This window comes from Myotis lucifugus, unplaced genomic scaffold, assembly GCF_000147115.1.
Source record: "Myotis lucifugus unplaced genomic scaffold, Myoluc2.0 scaffold_21, whole genome shotgun sequence".
NCBI classification, from domain to species: Eukaryota; Metazoa; Chordata; class Mammalia; order Chiroptera; family Vespertilionidae; genus Myotis; species Myotis lucifugus.
In genome coordinates this window covers 10281579-10305543 of record NW_005871069.1, presented here as the reverse complement: position 1 = coordinate 10305543, position 23965 = coordinate 10281579, and the positions used below count along the sequence as shown (strand labels likewise).

General features: G+C 38.2%; 1 protein-coding gene and 2 pseudogenes across 9 annotated transcripts in view; all 3 read right to left on the bottom strand.

Moving 5' to 3' along the window:
• U2SURP (U2 snRNP associated SURP domain containing) overlaps positions 1-23965 on the bottom strand; it is a 72892-nt gene that overhangs the window by 24357 nt on the left and 24570 nt on the right. For 5 of the 9 annotated variants that reach the window (XM_006085776.3, XM_023751460.1, XM_006085778.3 and 2 more), the window contains 14 exons: positions 19946-20044; positions 17419-17533; positions 16884-17017; positions 11842-11909; positions 11228-11322; positions 11114-11149; positions 10933-11015; positions 9537-9702; positions 9134-9345; positions 8138-8181; positions 5059-5163; positions 3517-3583; positions 3277-3440; positions 768-930 (listed from right to left, as the gene is read on the bottom strand). In XM_006085776.3, the coding sequence (XP_006085838.1) occupies positions 768-930; positions 3277-3440; positions 3517-3583; positions 5059-5163; positions 8138-8181; positions 9134-9345; positions 9537-9702; positions 10933-11015; positions 11114-11149; positions 11228-11322; positions 11842-11909; positions 16884-17017; positions 17419-17533; positions 19946-20044 (1551 nt within the window). The remainder of the gene's footprint in view (positions 1-767; positions 931-3276; positions 3441-3516; positions 3584-5058; positions 5164-8137; positions 8182-9133; positions 9346-9536; positions 9703-10932; positions 11016-11113; positions 11150-11227; positions 11323-11841; positions 11910-16883; positions 17018-17418; positions 17534-19945; positions 20045-23965) is intronic. The other 4 variants (XM_006085777.3, XM_006085779.3, XM_023751459.1 and 1 more) reach the window with 3 other exon arrangements.
• On the bottom strand, positions 2230-2805 carry LOC102427504 (annotated as a pseudogene).
• LOC102427205 lies at positions 20265-23660 on the bottom strand (annotated as a pseudogene).

Below are 23965 nucleotides of genomic sequence, written 5' to 3'. Positions count from 1 at the left end.
GCTAGGAATGAAAAGCAGATCTTCTTTTACTTGTTGGAATTTCTAAATTCAAGAGGGATTATAATTTTTAAATTAGATATATACTCAATTAGGAATTAGGCAGTATCTTATAAACAGTTAACCTGTTAAGTGGTTTATATAATCCATACTAGAGGCCCAGTGCACAAAAATTTGTGCACTCGGGGCGGGGGGGCGGTCCCCTCAGCCCAGCCTGTGCCCTCTCCCAGTCTGGGACCCCTCAGGGGATGTCCACCTGCTGGCTTAGGCCTGCTCCCCAGGGGGAACAGGCCTAAGCTGGCAGTCAGACATCCCTCTGGCAGCCCGGGAACCCTCAGGGGATGTCCACTTGCCAGCGGGGAGCAGGCCTAAGCTGCAGTCGGACATCCTTAGCGCTGCTGAAGAGGCAGGAGAGTCTCCTGCCACCACCGCTGTGCTGGCAGCCAGCCGTCAGCCTGGCTTGTGGCTGAGCAGAGCTCCCCCTGTGGGAGCACACTGACCACCAGGGGGCAGCTCCTGCACTGAGTGTCTGCTCCCTGGTGGTCAGTGTGTGTCATAGTGACCAGTCTTTCCCAGTCATTCTGCTGTTGGGGTCCATTTGCATATTACCCTTTTATTATATAGGATGATTACTTTCTTTTCTTAAAAATGTAGATTTCTGAATTTTGTAATTAGACTTAAAAATACCAATGTAATAATATTAACCAAAGCCCATCAGAATAAACAACTGCTTAAATGGTTTCATGAAAAAACAAAAACAAAAATCATACCTTTTTGGGAAGGGGCGTCTTTAGGATGGACAATGACTCAGTAATGCAATCCACTATTTCTTCAGCAGCTTCAGCATTATTAAGACAGAAAACCATTGCATCTCCAATATCATTTTTCCTTGGAGTTAACCCTCGCAGGATTTCTTCTAATTTGTCCCTCTGTCTAAATACAAATTTCAAATGTCATTATAGCTACTGCTCATAAACTAATTTCTTTAAAACCCAATCAGTAAAATAATTCTGACGATTAAATTGTGTTAAATCTGATTTGTAATAAGTCCCCCAAATATGTTTTGTTTTTTTAAAGAACTTATATGAGGAAGAATAATTTTCCTGGCCTTAAACTAATAAACAATTCCAATGACTTTTAGTTTACAAATTTAAGTCATTTTAAAATTATGGGCACTTTTTCAAGAGTATTTAAAAGCATCCCAGTCCTTTTACGCCACTCCACTGAAAAAGAACCTTCATGTTCTTTACCCTCCTTTGAAGGGTCTTTAGCACTTCTACATAACATTAGAAAGGCTAAAACAGGGGCTGACAAACTTCTCCTGTAAAGGATCAGATAGTAAATATTTTAGGCTATGCAATCCATATGGTCTCTGTCATAGTTACTTGACTGCTAGTACAACACCACAGCAGCCATAGACAGCATGGAAAGGATGGACATGCCGTGTGCAATAAACTTTACAAGAACAAGAAGCAGCCGATTTAGTCTGTGGGCTGTTGTGGACCCTAGTCAAAAGTAAAGAACATACATCTTCAGAAGCAAATATACTTTCAAATACTACAGTTCTCCATTACCAAATGCTCTCATAAACAATGCATCAATGCAATTAGATTAAGATTTATAGACTATGCAGTGAAGTATATAATCCTATATGCTAAAAATTCTTTTTCCATGAGGTATACAGAACTTCCTCTGAACATTTAGTAGTTACATTTATTTTTTTAATTTTCTTTAAAAATAATTTATTCGTTTCTGATCACAAGGTACAGGGAGGATGCAAGGGCAATCAATGCCCGTGACTCCCATGCTGTCCAACCCAGTCTAAGCATGTGATAGTTTGTACACCAGGCTCATCCTGACCCAAAGCGTTCACTCACATTCTAACTGCTACAGAGTACAATATCTGACCATGTGGGAAGTTTAAATTTGTTTTCCAGCTTACTTGTAAATACTGAAACTGAACTATTCTAACTGCTAATTTCCTAAAGCTCTCAAGAATGAGTAGGTCACAGGCAAACTATGCCTGTACAGCTCTTAAAGCCATTTAAACTTTTTAAGAGGCATTTCTTAAACAGCAGTGACTAAGGCCCCTTCTGTGTTCCCAGTCTATACTGTCCACGGTGCCTGTAGCCTTGAATGACAGCCCCTGGAGGTCCCCCAATATCCTAGGGTGCAATGGAGGAAGGGTAGGCCAGGCCCAGCATGACAAATTAACAGTCAATTTTATTGCGCTCAGATTGGAAGTCCGTGACTCTTGAGGACGACCTCTGTATACATGTAGTTTTCATCTCCACATTTCTGTTTCCATAGCCTCACAAGCTGTTTTTCCTCCCTGTAATGGATCTCGACCTTCTCCTGTCTCTCCTCGTCCAGACTGGCTGTGACTGCTGGTACTTTCAGGGAAGTCAAATGAGCCAGGCGTCCTGGGTAGGCCAACTTCCCTGTAGGCTTCAGACGCACACCCTTGAGGGCAGCAGGAACCACCATTAGCTTTTTCTTATCATAGGGCAGCACGATCCCATCAACATCAAACACCTTGAGGCAGTCCAAGGCCGCCTGGCCTCACTTGGTCTTGTGCAGCAGCATGCCTAACACAGTCCGCCAAAAGATGCGGCTGGGGTTGGGAAGTGGTAAGGACCTTGGGATGGGTTGGTGTTCATCTGCTTGCAGAGGAAGGCCAGTTACTTCGACCTGTTTCTCTAAAAATTGCCAGAAATGTTGATGCCTTCACAGTGCACAGTGACGATGGCCGCCAGGCACCCAGAAGATGCCTTGACCACCGAGCACCAGGACCTGCCCCTCGACCATCTTCATCAGCTGCCTGGGAAAAGATGTTTCTGCTTCTTAAACCAGGCTAACTTCACTGTCCCAGAGCTGGCAGAGCACTGTTAAGAACATATGCACCCATGGTGGCCATATACTGTACACTGTAGAGACGCTTCAACAGTCAACCATCTGACCTTACTAAGCCAGACAACAATTTTTCCTCTTTATGTTGCATTCAGAGAGACAAGAATTCTAAGACTATTGAGATAATTTCAGTAAGAATACAAAGTATTCCACTGCTAGAGAATCACTGCTCATAAAATCATCACAAATTTTATTACAAATTTTATCAGTAGGAAGAGGTCAAGATCAGTAAGATACACATTTACTCTTGCTAAGATATTTAAGCACATTTAAAAACTTTATTTTAAGGTTAACATCTTACTAAGACCATTAATTAAAGCACCATTAAAGGATTTTTCTGAGTATGTAACAGAAAGGGGAAAATCTTACTCTTCCTTAAGTGCTCCCTTTTTATTAGGCTCCTCTACAAAAGCTTCTGTTTCCTGCTCTTCTGACATCCCATGCAGGTATGGATTTAATGGTGGTGGCCTCCAAAAAGATCCATTTTTGAACATACGAAAATCTTCCGTCCGCCACTTAGTTGGAGAATCTCCCTAATAAACATCCAGAATGTTATTAGAAAGCTCCAATACCTCAGTCAAAATTAACAAAGTAACTGATTCTACTTGCCTGCAGAATAGAATAAAGCTTCCACCTATAGTAAACATGGGCTGGTGTCTGGTTTTCAAATAAGAATCTAAAACAAAACAAACAAATTAAACATCAGATTCTTTAAGAACTGCATTCAAGTAAATATAAACCAATGAAAAATATTTGCCTACTTAGTTCTAAATAAAACCAAAAGCAAAGATTGCTGAAGAGAAACCCCTATTCATGTCATGTGCCATCTATATCCTTCTTCACCCAGCCCCAGACTGCCTTCATGACTGATATTAATATTCACAAGGCATATATGATTCTTGCTAAATCTTATAATTTTATTGTGTTCAATAAAATGTGCCAGATACTGTGTCTGACAATGAAGATATTTTCCCAAGATATAATTTTAAACAGTGGTTTTTTAAAACTACTTAAGAGTGTTAAATGAAATAGATATAATCTTGATTCATTCACACCAAAAAACTGTGTTAAATGTCTTAGAAGATAAGCAATTTCCTATAAGCCGCATTTGTTCTACTATATCTCACTTATGAGAAACTTTCATTGAAAAGCATAATGAAATGTATTTTCCTCCTAGAGAATACTAAAAACAATGCTATTTTATTAACTAAAGCAAAATCAGATGGAAAACTAACCGAAATACATTCTAGTTGAATTACTAAATCTGCCTTTTCATCCCATTGCAAAAATAACCTGATACTTTTGTAACTTTATTCTTGGAAATATATCTAATTCAAAAAATGAAAAGTACTTTTAAAATTCATACTGATGATGAATGAAATGTGGTAAAACATGCAATGGAATATATTTTAAACTTTAAAGTAATGAAATTTTGACAAATATTACAACATGCATAACCCTTGAAGACATTATGCTAAGTGAAATAAACCAGTCACCAAAGTACAAATACTATCTGATTCCACTTATATGAGGTACCTAGAGTAACCAAATTCAGAGAGAGCAGAATGGTGACTATCAGAAGCTAGGTGAATCAAGGGATGGGGAGTTGTTTAAGTGGTACAAAGTTTCAGTTATGGAAGACAAGAAAAATTCTGGAAAGGAATTACTGGTGACAACTACATAACAATGTGAACATACTTAATGCCACTGAACTGTACACATAAAAAACTGTGTTATATATGTACCAGAGGCCTGGTGCATGAAATTTGTGCACGGGGGTGTGGGGGTGTGGGGGGGGTCCCTCAGCTGGGCCTGCGCCCTCTTGCAGTCTGGGAGCCCCCAGGGGATGTCCGACTGACGGCTCTGGGGAGAGCAGGCCTAAGCTGTCAGTCGGATATCCTTAGCGCTGCCATAGAGGCGGGAGAGGTGCCCGCCACTGCCACTGTGTTCGCCAGCCATGAGCCCAGCTTCTGGCTGAGCGGTGCTCCCACTGTGGGAGCGCACTGACCACCAGGAGGCAGATCCTGCGTTGAGCGTCTGCCCCCTGGTGGTCAGTGCATGTCATAGCGACCGGTCATTCTGCCATTTGGTCGATTTGCAGATTAGCCTTTTATTATATAGGATTTTAACACAATAAAAAAAAATGCACACCTGAACATGGGATTGTTGATTTCTCTGTTCATAATCATAGCTTCAAACATTGGCCCTTCACGTACAACAAACTCTATCATTCGATGTATCAGGGCGAGCAAATTCCTACAACAACAACACAGTTAAAGAAAATGGATTCAGACCTAACACTATATAAAACTACACTTGACCTAAGTTACTATATTGTGCAGAAAAATATTATTCTGCTGACTAATACAGAATTTTATACCAAAAAAGTAACCTGGAGCATGTTAATGCCTTGTGCATTAAGAGGGAGTGAGACAGAGGGATAGGGCAAAGGGAGAGGGAGGAATGGTAAAGGGAGGGTAGAAAATCACAACACAGCTTCGTAACAATAAAGATTTAATTTTCTAAATGCCACTTAATTTCATTTTCCAAATGCAAAACATTAAATTATGAATCCAACTAATTAAAAAGCTGCAAATATATAGTGTCAGTAATTTAGACCTTACATGTTATCACAGCCATCTAAAATCTTACACACTATCTCATTTTTAAGAGAAAATATTCTTAAACCAAGCACTATTTGTGGTGTTGAAATGTTATGTATGACTATTACTTATAAAAATGCAAAACTATTTAACAAATTTAAGGCCTGACTTAATAAAAAATCCATCCAACTCCTGTGCTTTTCTGGTACACGTATAGCAGATGGAGTTTTTATTAAATTTGACCTTTAAATGAGGCAACATCCCTTTGGACCACACTTTAAACTAGTTCACACAATTCATGACATGTATAATTCTGCCTGTGTCTTATGAACAATGAAGCAATTATATTGCCAAAGCCTTAAATAAATGGAATCCTCTTTCCAAAATATTTCAAAATAAGGGACATGGTGCGATACCCTTCATATTTTTCAAACAATTACTTTCTAATATTTAAGCCAAAAATAAACATGCAACTTTTTAATACATTCATTTTTGGGTTGGGCTCATAGACAGTCTTTATTTTTAAAATCTGTAGCTGGGTCCTAAAATCATATGATACCTTATTATACTCCAAACAGAATTTTAGACATTGGTTATGATGTCAGGCAAAATGACTCAACTTACTATAAGCTACTCTTGATTTCTCATTTCACCAGTCCCCCAGTATAGAATTGGCAATTAATAATTGGGAAAAGCAAAAGGATATTGGCTCTTGGTAAAAAGCACACAGAAAATTACACCTTTAGCATTCCCAGCTCAAATCAAGAAATTAAGTTTATGTAACTGCTAGAATATATATATAGAAAAAGACAGATTTTTTTGGCTCTAAAATGCCTGCTTCAGAGTACATGAATAGTAATATAATTTATCTCATGGTTATTATAATTATTTTCTCTCAGTTTTCAAACAAACCTACTTAAGTGGACACTAAATCTCTACATAGTGGGGGAAAAAATGAATTTTTTGACCCCTTAAAGGAACCTAAAAGAGGTCAAAAAATTATATGAAAGTTTAATCTTTCCAAAGGGGAAACTACATACTTAAAAACTATTGATTCGCCTTTAAATTGTTAAAACAAAAAGCATTATTTAATTTTAAATCTAAATTATTTTTTTCTTTCACGGAAGTATTAATTGCTCTGCAAATTTGCAGTTCTTGATATCTAAATGAAAATGAACATATTCTCAGATCTATGGTTAGTGCAAAGTTATGATTCAGTTCCAAAACTCCTACTGCTATGTGTCAAATTACAATAAAGGGAAATCTTATGTATCACAATATATAATGTCACTTTCTAGGTGAATAAATGCTATACATTCAGAAACTTGTATGAATTAAGTCAAAAGTAACTTATTTTGTTTACAAAGAAGCTGAGCCACATGTAAAGCTACTACTCAACATATGCTTTTTGAATGCTACAAAATACTTTCCTGTGAATGATTTATCAGTGGAAGAAAACACCCACTTATAGTTTTAAATAGGCTTGTAACTGATGAAATCTATTTTTAGAAAATTTAAAGTTTAAAAATGTTGCATATAATTATTTAAAATCAGAATCTGACAATTAGTTATTGCTAACTTGAATCCAACATTATTAAATAACTGTAATCACACTCTTTTTCCTAAAGATTGTGTTTCTTATTTTAAAAAGGGTGACTTTTCTATCAGAATGAAACAGTGTAGTACAAAAAGGTGATATATTTTAAGTCTACTATTTTATTTTAAAATGGTAATTATCTTATTCTGGGCAACAACAACAACAACAAAAAAAAAACACAAAAAAAATGTTTCTCAGTTATAATAAAACCACATTTATTGGAGTCGATCGTACCAATGTCTGGTCAAAAACTGTATACTTTCCCAATCCATCCCATGATGTTTTCCTGGTCCCCCGCTGCCGCAGACAGTTCAGCTGGTGTTGCTCACCAAGGCCAATGTCAAAGAGAATTTGGTATTCTTTTGTGTTCATTTATTATTCAACCAGTGTTGTGTTCCTGTGTTTGGGAAAAGGCTTAACTTGACTGAGCAAGAGCATACCTACAGCATGAATTCTTCTGCTTCAACATTATGTTGAAAAGAAAAAAGAAAATAAAATAAAAGAATTCCAAAAAACTTCGTTATCATTTTAAAAGTTTCTAATAGGTTTAGTGTTCATGAAAATAATAGGAATTCCTTCTTAAATTCAATCAGAAAAAAACAAAGCTATGTCTTCAATAAGGAAACTCAAACTAAGGTTGCATATTAAACACAGAAACAAAGAAAAATAACAGATTGGGTCAAACTAGAAAGTTATCTAAGATTTAAGATACATTTAAAACCCTTATTTTCCCATCACAATAATCTAATGCGATTAAACTAACAATACCAGATCAAACCTATTAAACATATTCTAACTACCAAAGCTATAAAATTCCCTACCAATGGTAACAATAAAAGCAAAATAGATAATGGCATAAAATTGCACAGTATATTGGTTAGTTAAATTTCACATATCCCCCCCAAAAAATACTGGGAAGGAACCATTGCTCAGTCAAGATATCACCTTTTCCTCAACACCATTTTTTCTTTTAATTCAGAAGGGGATATTGTCTATATTTAGATCAGTAATAATAAAGAAAAACATGTACCTTTCTGTTGGGATAACCACTTTGACTATGGCTTGCGACAGAGTCTGTATATGAAGTCACATCAGATAATAAACATAGAATATGTGAGTATTGTTAACAAATAACAAGCAAAAATATACATATGCAATGAAAATACTACACATCTAATCACAAGTTTTGCAGGCAATCACTGCTTTTGAAGTAATTATACACTAAGCAATTACATAAAATCAAATGGATGTGTCCAATGAACAATAATGTTCACCAAATGCAAAGAATCAGAACATTCCTGCCAGAATGAGCATCAATGCACTGAATTAGGTACTACGCTGAGAATTATCAGATAAAGATTTTAATTTGTGAAATAATTAACTGTTTGCTTCTCACCATAATATAGTTTGCTACTTTGTTCCCAAGCCTTTAAAACCAGCCCTGTCATTTTAAGTTCCCGAGCCTTTAAAACCAGCCAGTTGCAATTAACTCATAATGCAACCAACAAATTCTTATAACTTGAAATTAAGTTGGTTTTATGTTTAATTAAAAAAAATACTCACCCTTTCTTTTACTAGAGTAGTTAATGTTTTTAAAAATCACATATGCTCTTAAATATTCTAATACTTCATATCTTGAGAACTTTGTTAGCTAGCTGCCATCCAAACAGTTTAGCTATTTAGGAGGTATTATAACTGAAAAGTCACTTAACTAAATACAAAGTATCACTTTCTCAGAACAAAGTAAATTTAGATATTGTACTTAAGCAAACCAGGATACAAGAATGGACAAATGAGAAAATGGGGGGAGCTGGACTTAATAAGTGGTCAAAAAGGAATGGTAGCCACAATAAAAATAGGACCTAGTATTTCAAACAGGGTATCCATGGGCTAAGGCAGGGAAGACACATCTACTTAAGAGTTGCCAAACAGAATTACACATTTTCTATATAATTGTTGAAAAGAAATACTACCACAGATTTAGTATTTACAAATATATGCGCCCTATGTACATTTTTAAAATTACCTTCTCAAAATCCTCCTTGTTTTTAGGTGGTGGTAACATGGGAGCATTGGGATTTTTTAACCGCTCTCTGGGCTGCGCATTAAAAGGCAGTCCTGATGGAGGTGGGGGAAGCGTATGTTCCATCATAGAAGGCGGAATGTATATTGGATGTGGAGGAATAGGCACAGCTTTACCCCAACCTAACTTCATTTCAAAAGACATAATCATCTTTCCTACAAGAAAAAAAAGAAAGATCACCTTGGTAATAACTCACAAAAGAAAATAAAAGATTTCAGGGATTTGAATTAATTTTTAACCTTTCCATTTCTGATCCATTTATTTCTCCAAAATCTTTATATCATATTTTCCAGAACCAAAAGAAAAGGTCTGAATTCTTATAAATGAACAATAAAAACCTTCTTACCATTTAAATTTTTTAAAGCTCTTTCAGCATCTCTTCTATTCATAAAGGCCACAAAGCCACAATTTCTCTCCCTTGCTCTTTCTTCATCAGTTCTAGGCCACATAATTTTCACACTCGCTAATGGTCCAAATCTTCCAAATTCTTGGCACAGCATTTCTTCATTCATCTATTCAAAGGCATAAGAGTTTTTTGAATGCCAAAAAGCAAGGGAAGAAAGAATTCTATGCAACAGAAAGCAAAGTAGTTTTTGCAAAATGAAAAGAAATATTAATGCTACATTTTTCCATTCAAGTACTAGGAGCTCTATACAAATAAAATCCTGCCCTCATGGGGCATTCCCAAATCTTTTCATACCAGACATTCACTATTTTATGTAAACAAGTAGTCTGGGTGAAGAGGCTGAGTGACTGGAAAAATCCAAAGCACACCTCTACTTCCCCTCTTTCTCCTTTGGACTTGCATCTAAAATAAATCTGTTTAGGCATTGCTGAATGATTTCTCAGGCAGCAGAAATTACCACATTTAGGTTAAGGATTTTTTTTGCTGGCAATGAAAGAAAAAAAAAAAAGGATCTAATCACATTTTCTTTTTCCAGCATCCAGCTACCAGTGTAATCAAGAACAGAGAAAATGATAAATATGCAATGGGTCCTGGAAGATATGTAATTTTTTAAAAAGGGTATTATTTATATATCATTACATTCCCCATAATATAATTAACCTGATGTGGAAAAAAGAATCCTATCCTATATGACAAAGCAGTAATATGCAAATTGACCCTCACGCCCTCACAAGATTGCCACCCCACATCATCACAAGATGGCCGGCAGGGGAGCAGTTAGGTGTCAGTCAGGCCGGCAGGGGAGCGGTTAGGGGGTGATCAGGCTGGCAGGCAGAAGCAGTTAGGGGCAATCAGGCAGGCAGGCAGGTGAGTGGTTAGGAGCCAGCAGTCCCGGATTGTGAGAGGGATCCCAGATTGGAGAAGGTGCAGGCTGGGCTGAGAGACACCCCCCTCCACCCTCACCCCCAGTGCACAAATTTCGTGTACCAGGCCTCTAGTTAACATATAAAAGACAAAAAATACAAATATGCATCAGGAAGATATCGTCCACCACTGGCCATATTGTCATGTGATAAATAATGAAATCAGCACCTAGTAAAACAGTTCAAATTCAGAGTGCATATAGTGCAATTACAGAAAGAGGAAACAAGCCCTTAATAAGAATAACAAGACAATTCAGCCCATACCAGCAAGATAACTTTAAAGACTCTAGTTCTATAAAATTTGCTTACATCAGATTCTTGACTTTATTTTTTTTACTGACTGACAAAGCAGTTTTTTTCAAAAAAGTATAAAAGCATATAAACCAACATTCATTGTACTTTTCTAATATTACCTGTGGATTAATGTTTCCAAGGTATAAATTAGTAGTGCTTGGATCTCCCACATCATGTGACCCAGGTGCATAATCATCAAGAACTAAGCAAAGAGCCAAAAAAATAAAATAAAAATTATAACCTGAAAAATACAAAGTCTAGACAATTTCTATTAATTAAAAGAGCAAAAAACTGTATTACCACCAGATGATCTATTTCTTCTTGAAGGCGCATCCACTTTAAAAAAAAGAAAACAATTCTTAGTTTTCAGAATAATTAATCACAAACATAAACATTAAAATAAATGTCACTTACTGGAACGCCGCTGACCATCAGAATCTGACTGAGGAGGCTCAAATCGACTTAACCTGCCTTTTGTTTTATGTCTCTCATCACGCTCTTCTTGAATTCTGTTGAAAATATTTACAATCACTAATAATGAGCCAACATTTGTTTGTTCACATTTAATAAAAACAGAACTTATACAGATATTACCTTTAGATAAGTTTAGAGTCCCTCAGCTATAACAGAGTTATGAGAAAATTTCTGATATATCATATAATCAATGAACTACAAAGCCCACTTTGAAGGTGAGGAAGAAATTCAACATTAAAACCAAGAATTTGTCTTTTCTTGGCTAAGTTTGACCATTCCTTATCCCCACACTTCAGTAACTTTTGTTTCCACTGCAAACAGGACTCCGGCCATTAATTAATTTAATTGCATCCACATAATGCAAGCAACCCAAATGCTGGATGACATGGTAATACATTTCAAACATACTCCACATACCACTATAATATCTAAAAAAACCTCATGGTAAACCAGTTAGTAGTAGCTAACTAATATGCTCCATTCTTCATACCTGCCATCTGTAGGTATCAGCTCAGTATACCTCTGATAGCCATTCTCAGCACTAGTAAACTTACTGTTTCAATTCTTCTTTGAAGAGTTCCAAATTGCTTTTTTTCTTTTCTTTCTCCCCTTTCTTCAGTGGCTATGAAGGATATGACAAGTTATACTTCAAACAAAAGAAGGTTAAATAAAACCAATGGCTCAATAATCACTTTAAATAATTTTTATTTTAGTGCCAATTATGTTTTAATTGTTTAAATTAGAATGAATGCTTCTCTTATCAGTTTCCCTTTCTGTTCTCTCAAACTAAGTATTTAACAATTTTAAAAACAATTAAACAGGTTGGTAATTGTGGGGGGAGGAGGATAAAGGGAGTGGGAAGAGGGTATAGATGTGATAAATAGTAATGAAAAAAATTAAATTAAACTTAAAAAATAAAAATAAATAAACAAAATGACAACTATCAGTCTTAAAGTAAAGGAGCCACTAACATTAACCCCCCAAAAGCCTGCAATAATCAAGCCTGAGTATTGTTGGAAGAAGTAGGGCAAAAAAAATTTAGTAAGTTCTTTTATTTTTAATTCATTGATTGGGGGGAGGGGGGTGAGAGGTATGTTGTTCCACTTATTTATGCATTCACATTCATTGGTTGATTTTTTTAATGTGTCCTGACTGTGGGGAAGGGGGGCTGGGGATGGGGGACTAGAACCCACAACCTTGGGGTATTACGATGAGGCTCTAACCAACTGAGCTACGGGGGTGGGGCAAAAGTAACTGAACTTCCATGAACAAAACTACCAAATATATGCACTCTTCAAAACAATTACCTTTGGAGGATATGAATTACTAAAAACAATCATTAATATCTTTAGACCTTGTTTTAAAAAATTATTTTTAACAGATGACATGATATTGTATATAGAAAACCCTAAGACTCCACCAAAAAACTACTAGATTTAATAAATGAATTTGGCAATGTAGCAGGATACAAAATCAACACAAAAATTGATGGCTTTTTTATACACTAATAATGAATTTTCAGAAAGAGAAATTAAAGAAACAATCCCATTTACCATTGCAACAAAAAAATTAAGATACTTAGAAATAAACTAAAACAAGGAGGCAAAAGACCTGTACTCAGAAAACTATAGTTGAAAAAAGAGACAGAAGAAGATATAAACAAGTGGAATAATATACTGTGTTCATGGACTGGTAAAACTAACATCATTAAAATGTCTATACTACCCAAGGCAATCTACAGATTCAATGCAATCCCTATTAAAATACCAATGGCATATTTCACAGACCTAGAACAAATACTCCAAAAATTTATATGGAATCAAAAAAGAGCCCGAATAGCTGCAGCAATTTTGAGAAAGAAAAAAAAGTTGGAGAATCACAATACCAGATTTCAAGTTATATTATAAACCCACCGTAATCAAAACAGCCTGGTACTGACACAAGTACAGGTATATAAACCAATGGAATAGAACAGAGAACCCAGAAATTGACCCAAGCCACTACACTCAATATTTGACAAAGGAAGCAAGAGCATACAATGAAGTCAAGACAGTCTCTTCAATAAATGGTATTGGGAAAATTGGACAGATACATGCAAAAAAATGAAACTAGACCACCAACTTACACCATACACAAGAATAAACTCAAGTGGATAAAAGATTTAAATGTAAGTCAGGAAACCATAAAAATCCTAGAAGAAATCATAGGCCGCAAAATCTCAGAGATCTCTTACAACAATAGGTTTACAGATACATCTCTTAAGCTAAAGGAAACTAAGGAGAAAATAAACAAATGGGACTACATCAAATTTAAAGCTTCTGCAAAGCAAAAGAAACCATCAACAAAACGAAAAGAGAGCCCATTGTAAGGAAGAACATATTTGGCAATGATTCATCTCATAAAGGGTTAATATCCAAAATATATAAGGAACTCATACAACTTAATGGAAGACAAAAAATCCCATAAAAAAAATGGACAAAGGACCTAAATAGACACTTCTCCAAAGAGGACATATAGATGGCCAGGAGACACATGAAAAAATGCTCAAAGTCACTAATCATCCCAGAGATGCAAATCACAACAATGAGGTATCACCTCACACCTGTCAGAATAGCTACCATCAACAAATCAACAAATGACAAGTGCTGGTGAGGATGTAGAGAAAAGGGAACCCTAGTACACTGCTGGTGGAAATGCAGACTGGTGCAACCATTATGGAAAACAGTATGGAGTTTCCTCAGAAAATTAAATATGGAACTGCCATTTGACCCAGTGATCCTACTTATAGGAATATATCCTAAGAAACCCAAAGCACCAATCAGAAAGAATGTATGCACCCCTATATTCATAGCAGCACAATTTACAATAGCTAAGATCTGGAAAAAGCCCAAGTGCCCATCAGTAGATGAGTGGATAAAAAAGCTGCAGTACATTTATACCATGGGATATTATGCAGCTGTAAAAAAATAATATCTTACCCTTTGAGATAGCCGGGGGGGGCCTAGAAAGTATCATGCTAAGTGAAATAAGTCAGTCAGAGACAGACAAGTATCACATGATCACACTCATATGTGGAATCTAAGTAACAAAATAAACTGCTGAACAAAGTGGGTCTAGAGACATAGAATCATGGAACAGAGTGCGGAATCTCAGAGGGAAGGTGGGGGTGGGTGGGTGGTTGGATGGTAATCTACTAAAGACCTTGTATGCATATATGCATAACCCATGGACACAGACAATAGGGTGCTGAAGGCCTGGGGCTGGTGGGCTGGAGGAAATCAATGGGGGGAAAGGGGGACATATGTAATACTTTCAACAATAAAGAATTACTTAAAAAAATATGTGTGTGTGCGTGTATATATATATATTTTTTTAAGTTGCATGCAATAGTCCTAAAAAAAATTTATTTTCACAAGTGCTTTTAGAATAACCTTTTATAAGAGCCAAAATAATTCAAAGGAGAAGGATAGTCTTTTTAACAAATGGTACTAGACCAACTGAATATGCACATGCAAAAAAGAATGAAGTTGGAATTCTGCACACGATACAGGGGTGAACAAAAGTAGGTGTATAGTTATAATACAATAATCCTATCTAATAAAGATGGAATATGCAAATTAACCATCAATCCATGACAAAGATGGCAGCGCCCACAGCCAATAATGAGGGAATATGCAAACTGACGCGACAGAGATGGAGGTGGCTGAGCAGGGACGCTTGTGTCATTGCCATGGCGACGACGCAGGCGTTCCACCCCACCCCGGACACCTGCTATGAGGAGAGGTGTGGGGGGTGGAGGGAGCTACAGGAGGGTGGCAGGGCTGGAGTGAAGGCCCGGGTGCCAGTAGCCAAGAGAATAAAGGCCTATTCTTGCACGAATCTTCGTGTATCAGGCCTCTAGTTAATAAATAATAATACAAGAATAAGCTTGTTTCACGTACACACAACTGTAAACCTACTTTTGCCCACCACTGTATAAAAAATTTCACTCAATGGTTCACACACCTAAATGTAGGAGCTAAAACTATAAAATTCTTAGAGAAATACACAGGAGTGAATCTTCATGACCTTAGGCAACAAGTTTTTAGACAAGAAACCAAAAACACAAATGACAAAAGAAAAAAACTGATAGACTGAACTTCAAATAAATTAAACTTTTATGCCTCAAAGGACAGTATCAAGAATGTGCAAAAATAACCCACAGAATGGGAGAAAACATTTGTAAATCATATAGCTGATACGAAACTTGACTCCAAAAGGTGTAGAATATTCTAACAACCAAACAACAAAAAAAAGGTAAATAAGCAAATTAAAAAATGGGCCAAGAATCCGTAAAGACATTTCCACAGAAGATTATAAATAGATGATAAACATATAAAAATGTTCTGCATCATTAGAGAAATGTAAATAAAAAAATACAATTAGGTACAACTTAACATCCACTAAGATGACTGTAATAAATTTAAAGGCAGACAACTTCAACAAGTGTTGTTGAAGATATGGAAAAATTGGAATCTTCATACATTGCTGATACAGCTTCTTTGGGAACGAGTTTGGCAGTTCCTCAAAAAAGTTAAACAAATAGTTACCATATGACCCAGCAAATCCACTCCCAGGTATATATAAAAGAATTGAAAACATATGTCCACACAAAAGCCTACATGTGAATGTTTATATTAGCTTTATTCTATTATAATAGCCAAAAGTGGAAATAATCCAAATGTCCATCAAGAGATAAATGGATAAACAATATGTGGTATATCCATAATATGGAATATCATCAAACCATAAAAAGGAATGAAGTACTGATATATGCCACAACATAGATGAACCCACTATGTAAGAAGCCAGACACAAAAGGCTGAGTTTTTTGTTGTATGATTCCATCTGTGTAAAATGTCCAGAAATGACAAATCCAAAGAGACAGAACGTATATTAGTGGTTGCCAGGGATTGGTGATGACTAAAAATAGGTATATAAAGTTTCTTTCTGGAATAATAAAAATATTCTGAAATTAGAGATCAGTGATTGCTGTACAACTAAAGATACAAAAAAATAAAATCACTGAATTGTATACTTCATAAGGATGACTTTTAAATGACATCTACCTTCCCACATAAAAAGCTCACCCTCAAAAAATAAAAACTTTTCTAGCATTGAGAATACTTAAAAGTGTCACTAATTCTGGTAGTAATTCCAAATAAATTCAAAAAATGTACCAAGCACCAGACACACTGTGGGACATGGGACACATTTAGTCTTCCAAGGTATATAAATATCTCAGTTTAGAATTGTTTAAAAATACAATCCCATTATTTTATATTTACAACTAAAATATAGTCAACTTTTCACTTGTAACATGCTATGACTATTGTAATAGCAAATGCTCAGTGCTCAAAGAGCACGAACTATTCTCTACATGTGCTATTCTAATTTATTCTCTCTCATCTAGGAAGGAAGATTAAGGTCCAAAACTCAACATCTAGTCCCAAAAGAATTAAAAAGAAACCAAAGTCCTGCTTACAGTGGAAGTACTAAAAGTGCCATTGACAGTGTCATCTCAACATAAGTGATCACTTATTTAAGAAGGACTTACAGGTTTTTTGGTTTCTATCACAAGAAGAGATGGTGGTCTTTCATTGGATGACTGATTTGGAGGGTTTTTTTGATCTGCAAATCTTGAAGATGGCTTATAGATTTTGCCTCTTTTTTCATCTGTTTCATGTTCTTCTGAAATTTAAAACACTAACTTTCAATATTAATTTCATATTATTTGAATTGTTTACTTGCTATTTGTATTTAAAAATAAAAATGCTTTTAGTATTGATACATAATAGTCTTAAAAATACTAATTTAATAAATTTATAGTAAAACTGAAATATATTAATGTTTTTGCAGAGTGTTCTGCTGTCTTAAAATTTGGAAGGTAGTAAATATTTTTAAAATTTATCTGACTCCAATTCTCATTAACCCACATTTGGCCACTTATTTTGATAATTAATATCACCACTAGAGGGTGCTGATAAAAAGGAAACATTAAATTCAAAAGCAACCAAACTTCTTTCATAATTATCTTGGTCAGTCAACCAAGGCTTCTGGGTTTACACAAGGGCTATAATATTCATGCTTACCTTTAGCTGCATTAACAACACCTCCGCGCACAAATGTCTTCACTTTATTACCATCACTTCCTTCAAAAGCAGCAAGAAATTCCTCATAAATCTCAGCAGCAGCCTTTTCATCCTCCTAAATACACATGAATACCTTAATATTGCCTAATACAAAAATTATTATTGTACGTAGGCTTAAACTCATCAAGGAATAATGTAAACAAAACCTCTCCCTTTGCTGGGGAAAATAGGTTAAGCAGTCTTAATAGGTAATCTAAGACATAGATATTACATATTAATTAACACTGAAACTAAGAGGCTTTGCTCTTCTACTGGTATAGTGGAACCTGTTCTCAAACATAATTCATTCCAAAAGATTAAGAAGTGATTTGTTAGGAAATCGAATCATTCTTTCCCATTAGAAATAATGTAAATTGAATTAATCAGTTCCAGACCCTCAAATTATTCCATTTTAACCTTTCTCATACACGGTATATGTCTAATATACTGTGTAATCTACAAATAAATAATTCCTTTCTTAAATTTATCAAACCACCCCCTATTAACCTTAAACAAAATTTTCATATATGGCTGCTACCTGCTTTTCATTTATCCAATCAACAGTTTTTCTACCTATTCAATAGCCTGTGATAGTTGTTTTGTGAGCACTTTCACACCCTTAGCACTCTAGATGGTGTCATCATGTTTTAAAATTGTGCTAATCATCAACTGATTTGGCCAGCAACAAAAGCATTCTTCCCTTTGTTGCCTGAGGGAAGCTTTTTGTTATGCTGAGGTATCAGCAAGAAAGGGTTTGTCAGGTGGAAAACTGAAGTTTTGGTCCACATCTTTTCTGTGAACAACTAGGTTGAGAACTGAATTCTTCTAGATGGGAGACATTCAAAAAACGAGGTTTGACTATAATTGGTAGAACCACAAAGGACCCACTAAGTAAATTTGTTTAGAGACAATTCTAGGGTCAAATTATATGACAATTGACTTCAGAAAATATATTATTCTATTAATGTTTATATTGTTTCCAAGGCACAATGATTTAATTCAGTGAATACAAATACAAAGATTTCCTTTCCAAACCACTGAAGACATAAATATTAGAAATTGAAGCAGCATTATATCCAGACAGTTGGCATTAAAAAGAAAAAAAACACAAAAAAAACTCAGAACCTTGACAATTTCCATTATAACTATGCTAAATGTCCTCAAAAATGTATGGATAGAAAGGCCACTGGAACAGAATAGAAAGTAGAGAAATAAATCCAACAGCATGTGAAAATTTAGTATTCAATAAAAGTGGCATCTCAAATCAGCAAAGAAGAGATGGACTTTTCAATGAATGATGGTGGGGGCTACCTTGATAGCTATTTTAAAAGAGATAAAAATGAACCAATTATTCACATTATACACAGATTTAATTTAAAAAAAATAAAACCATGTAAGTATTAGGAAAAAATGAGGAAATTCCTTTATAAGCTGGGAGTGGGAAAAACTTGACTGAAGAAAAAAAAAAGAGAACCCTAAAGGAAGGACCCACAAATCTGATTACATAATAAGTACTTTATACATGAGAAAACACCGGAAGCAAAATAAAAAGACAATCGATGAACTGGGACAAAACACTCCACCTTATATCATAGACCAAGGGTTAATATACATAATATACAAGGTTTCTAAAAATATAGGTAACCTACTAACTTACAGAAAGATTAGTTTAATTAGGAGCAGACAGTCACAGAAACAAACACAAGAAAAGTTGTTCAACCTTATTTATTTATAAGAGAAATGCAAATTTAAAGCTATACTGAGATACTATTTTCACCTAGCAGGTTGGCAAAACTTCTTTGATAACATCCTTTGTTGATAGGCTATGAGGAAACTACCTCTCAGTAATTGCTGACTGGAAAGCAAATTGGCCCTGCCCTTAGAGAAAGCAATTTGACAATATTTAGCAGTGAGCTACATTTATGTGTTTACCATCAACCCAGTAATGTCACTTACAGGAGTATGTCCCAATGATACACTAGCAAAGAAAAAACCATATGCATATTAACTATCCATAGCAGCACTATCTGAAATGGCAAAAGACCAAAACAAATAGGATTTTCATTGAATAAACTATTGCATATCTACACATATACTTAAAAAAAAAAAATATCTCAATATACTTGTAGTAATCTCTGAGACATAATGTTAAGTGAAAAAAAGCAAGATGAAAAAAGTAAACTATATGCTACTGTGAACCTAAGAAAGAGGAGTGGGGTACAATATACAAATACACACTTGCGTACAGAATAGACCAGAAAATAATCAAAATTGTTACATAGTAGAGAGAAAACAGTGGAGGAGATAGGGATAGAAGCCGGACTCCTCTGAATAGACCTTGTGTCATAGACTTGAATTGGAGGTGGCAGCTAAGAATACCCGGGCGGTCAAAAATCTCTGAAAAACATATCTCTACTGCCCATACACTTACTGTCCCTTTGGATACATTCATTTCCAAGGATCACTCAAAATACATTTTAAACATTACCTTTTTCTTCAATTCTTCTTGCTCCTTCTTACTTAAAGTTCGCTTAGCTGTACTCATTTTTCCAATACTGAATGCTTTAAGTTTGTTTTCTAGAAGAGGCTATGAAAAGAAATAAAAAGCATACCTTTACATAGTCTTAATGCTATCTATAACTTAATACACTTAAACTGATAACCAAATCTTCAGAACAGACAACTTAAAAAATTCATTGTAAAGAAAAGTTGAGAGTACGCTAAGCATCAGGGTACCTACCTATCTTAAAGCTTAAATCTGATGTAAGTATTCATTACCTTCAGCTAGCAAAGAATAGCTTCATTTGTTAGCTGAAGGTTACCAACATACAAAAGGTAAAAAAGGCTTCGAACTCACTCAACTTGCTTGTTGGCAGCAAGAATAAAAAAGCAATTGAGGAGGGAAAGCACAGATGTTTCCCAGCAAAAGAAGCAGTATAGAAAATAGACATTTCGAATAGAGAGAAAGAGACATACATTTTCATGGTTCAGAAGCAGAAGTCTTATAACCAACAGTTCAAGTACCACAAATTGCATCACTTCCTTGTATAATTCAGTAAATTACCTCATTCCTTTTTTTCCCCCAATGCCTTTCTATTTTCTTTTTTTTTTCCACTTACAATTTACATTCAACATTATTTTGTACTAGAGGCAAGTACACTGGTGGGGTCCCTTGGCCTGACCTGCAGGGATTGGGCCGAAACTGGCTCTCTGACATCACCCAAGGGGTCCCCGATTGCGAGAGGGCGGTTCTCAGGTGATGCACCCTGTAATCAGGCTCCCTCCTCTCTGTTTCCGGTGCATCACCGGAGAACTGCAGCTGCCAAGTCACTGCAGCTCGGCAGCTCCTGCGTTGAGTGTCTGCCCCCTGGTGGTCAGTGTGCACCATAGCTACCGGTTGGAGCATCTGCCCCGCTCGTGGTCATTGCACGTCATAGCTACCGGTCAGACAGTTGGATGGTCACTTAGGCTTTTATATATAAAGATTAGTTTGAGGTACTTTACAAAGTGTTCCCCACCCCCGATATTTTTAGTACCCACCTAACACCATACATCATTATTCCAGTACTAGAGGCCCAATGCACGAAATTCGTGCAAGAGTAGGCCTTCCTTCCTCCTGCTGCCAGCACCGGCTTCCCTCTGGCACCCGGGACCCTGGACCCGGGCTTCCCTCCAGCTGCTGGTAGGCACCCAGGACCTGGGATTCCCTCGAAGCCCTGGCCTCATCAGTAAGGACATCCAATCTAATTAGCATATTACACTTTTACTAGAGGCCCGGTGCACAAAAACTTGTGCACTCGGGTGGGTCCCTCAGCCCGGCCTGTGCCCTCTCGAAATCTGGGGCCCCTTGGGGGCCCCTTCCCCTGGCTGCTGGCACCAGTTTTCCTCCGGCGCCCGGAACCCAGGCCTTCACTCTTCGCCGGGAGGGGCCCGCACAGTGGGCGAGGGGCTTAGCTCTTTTAAAAATACTTCTGAAGCCGAAACCGGTTTGGCTCAGTGGATAGAACGTCGGCCTGCGGACTGAAAGGTCCCGGGTTCGATTCCGGTCAAGGGCATGTACCTGGGTTGCGGGCACATCCCCAGTAGGAGATGTGCAGGAGGCAGCTGATCGATGTTTCTCTCTCATCGATGTTTCTAGCTCTCTATCTCTCTCCCTTCCTCTCTGTAATAAATCAATAAAATATATTAAAAAAAAATACTTCTGAATGTTTGGTAAATAATCCTGTAGGAATCTACTTTCTGAAACATGCTGGTTGTTAAGGGCTGATTTGGGTAATCAACAAAATGTATGTTAAAATCCTAATCCCCAGAACCTCAGAATGTACCTGTATATGGAGATAAGATCTTTAAAGAGGGGATTACATTAAATTGAGGCAGTTCCAGTGTGACTCTTAGCCCATCTCATTGAAGTCCTTATAAGAAGAGGAATGTTGGGGTCCAGCCCCAGCAGGTCCAGAGGTTCCCAAAGGTGTGGACGGAGTTGGCGAAGAAGGAATGACACAGAGGCAGCGTTCAGGTGATCATCATAGCCAGGTTCTCTTTTTATTGTCCTGTTACATCTATATTTATACTATTTGATCCTATAAGCATGCCTTGATAAGCTTTTTTTTTTTTTTTTTTTGCCGAGGAGAGCATGGGGTCCGTTTATTAGGGGGTCAGTCAAAGGGGAGCTGGCTAGGGTGGGGTAGGGCAGCAGCTTGTCTGGCCCCCGAGAAACCCAACTTGAGTCCAGAGCCTCGACCACTTTGAAGCCAAAGTCTTCCTCCACCTTTATCTGCACGGGGGCCAGCTCCAGAGTCAGCGGGACTCCTGCCCGGCACCCTTCCCGTGGTACTCGCCGCCTCTTCCAACCGTTGGGCCCCTCACCAGGGGCCGGGCTGCTGGCTTCTGCAGGCGCTGGCGTCCTCCTGGGCGGGGACAGCCCCTCTTTCTCCGGAGGCTCGTTCTCAGCGTTGCCTGGGGTGGGGGCATCTGTGCCCTGGCTGCCCTCGTCCTCCAGTAAGATGGTGAACTGGCTGGCCCAGTAGTTGTCGCCGTAGGAGTCCAGCACCCTCATGAGGAACCTCCGCTCCTGCTGGAGTCTCCATGTTATCCTCTATATCTGATGGAGCCTGTTCAGGACCCGCTCATTCACCTGCTCGATCTCCCTGCAGCGCCGACCCAGCAACTGGTACTTCCTGCTGTTGAGTTCCCCTTGGCACCGTGGCCGCTGGCCTTGGGCTGCCTCCTCCTCTTCGCCTCGCTCTTGGAGGCTGGAGCTGCCCAGACCCCCAGACATGAACTCCACTTCGGTCTCAAGCTCGGTCTCCAGGATATGACCACCGAACAGCGGAGGCAGCGCCAGCTCCGAGCAAGGAGGTGCTGAGAACTCCTCAAAGCCCACGGCTGCCATGGACCCCTCTCTCTGCTCCAGCTCCATTTCTCCCTGGCTCCCGGCAGAACTTCCAACCTTGGAAGCCTCTTAAAGTGCAAAACAACTCGCCCCATCCGATTTCATGGCCAGGCACACAAGCCCCGGCCGCTAAGCCTCCTGGGAGTTGTAGTTCTCTATTTCCTGCTCACTTTCCTTGCCCCACCCTCACCCCAAGTCCCCGCTGAAAGGCCCTGCTTGCTGGTCTAAAGCCACTGGCCAGGCATCTGAGTCACCTCCATCTTTATTCCTGACCCGACACTGCGCAGTCTGACCACGGAGACTCTCTGCTTGGGAGGCCCCTGGGTCTCCTTCTGGGGCTGGGGATGCGCCACTGCCCGGACACCGGATCACGTGCCCCGGCGGCGACACAGCTCCAGCCCCTGGGTCTCCTTTTGGGGCCGGGGATGCGCCGCTGCCCGGGCACCGGATCGCGTGTCCTGGCGGCGACACAGCTCCAGCCCCTGGGTCTCCTTTTGGGGCCGGGCTGCGTCGCCCCGGGGCTGGATCACGTCCCCAGGCAGGGATGCAGCCTGGCCTCTGGCCCCGCCTCTGGGTGTTCTCCGATCACTGGTGATCGGTGATCTGAGAAGCCCGGCAGAGCAGGGAAGAGGCGTCCGGCTTCTCCGATCACAAAGGCGGCCCAGTTCTCCGGCTCTTGGCTGCCACCTGGGTACCGATACCGGCAGGCGGCTTCTTCCATCCTTCCCCTTTCGCCTCCCATCATTGTGTCTACGTATGCAAATTAACCGCCATCTTTGTTGGCGGTTAACCGCCATCTTTCTTGGCAGTTAATTTGCATATCGCCCTAATTAGCCAATGGGAAGCGTATCGGAGGTACGGTTAATTACCATGTTTGTCTATTTATTAGATAGGATTATTATAGATTATTGACTATATTTCCTATGCTGTACTTTACATTCCCATTATTATATTTTAACTACCAATTTGTACTTCTAAACTAGTGGTCGGCAAACTGCGGCTCGTGAGCCACATGCGGCTCTTTGGACCCTTGAGTGTGGTTCTTCCACAAAATACCACATGTGGGCGCGCATGTACAGTGCGATTGAAACTTCGTGCCCCATGCGCAGAAGTCAG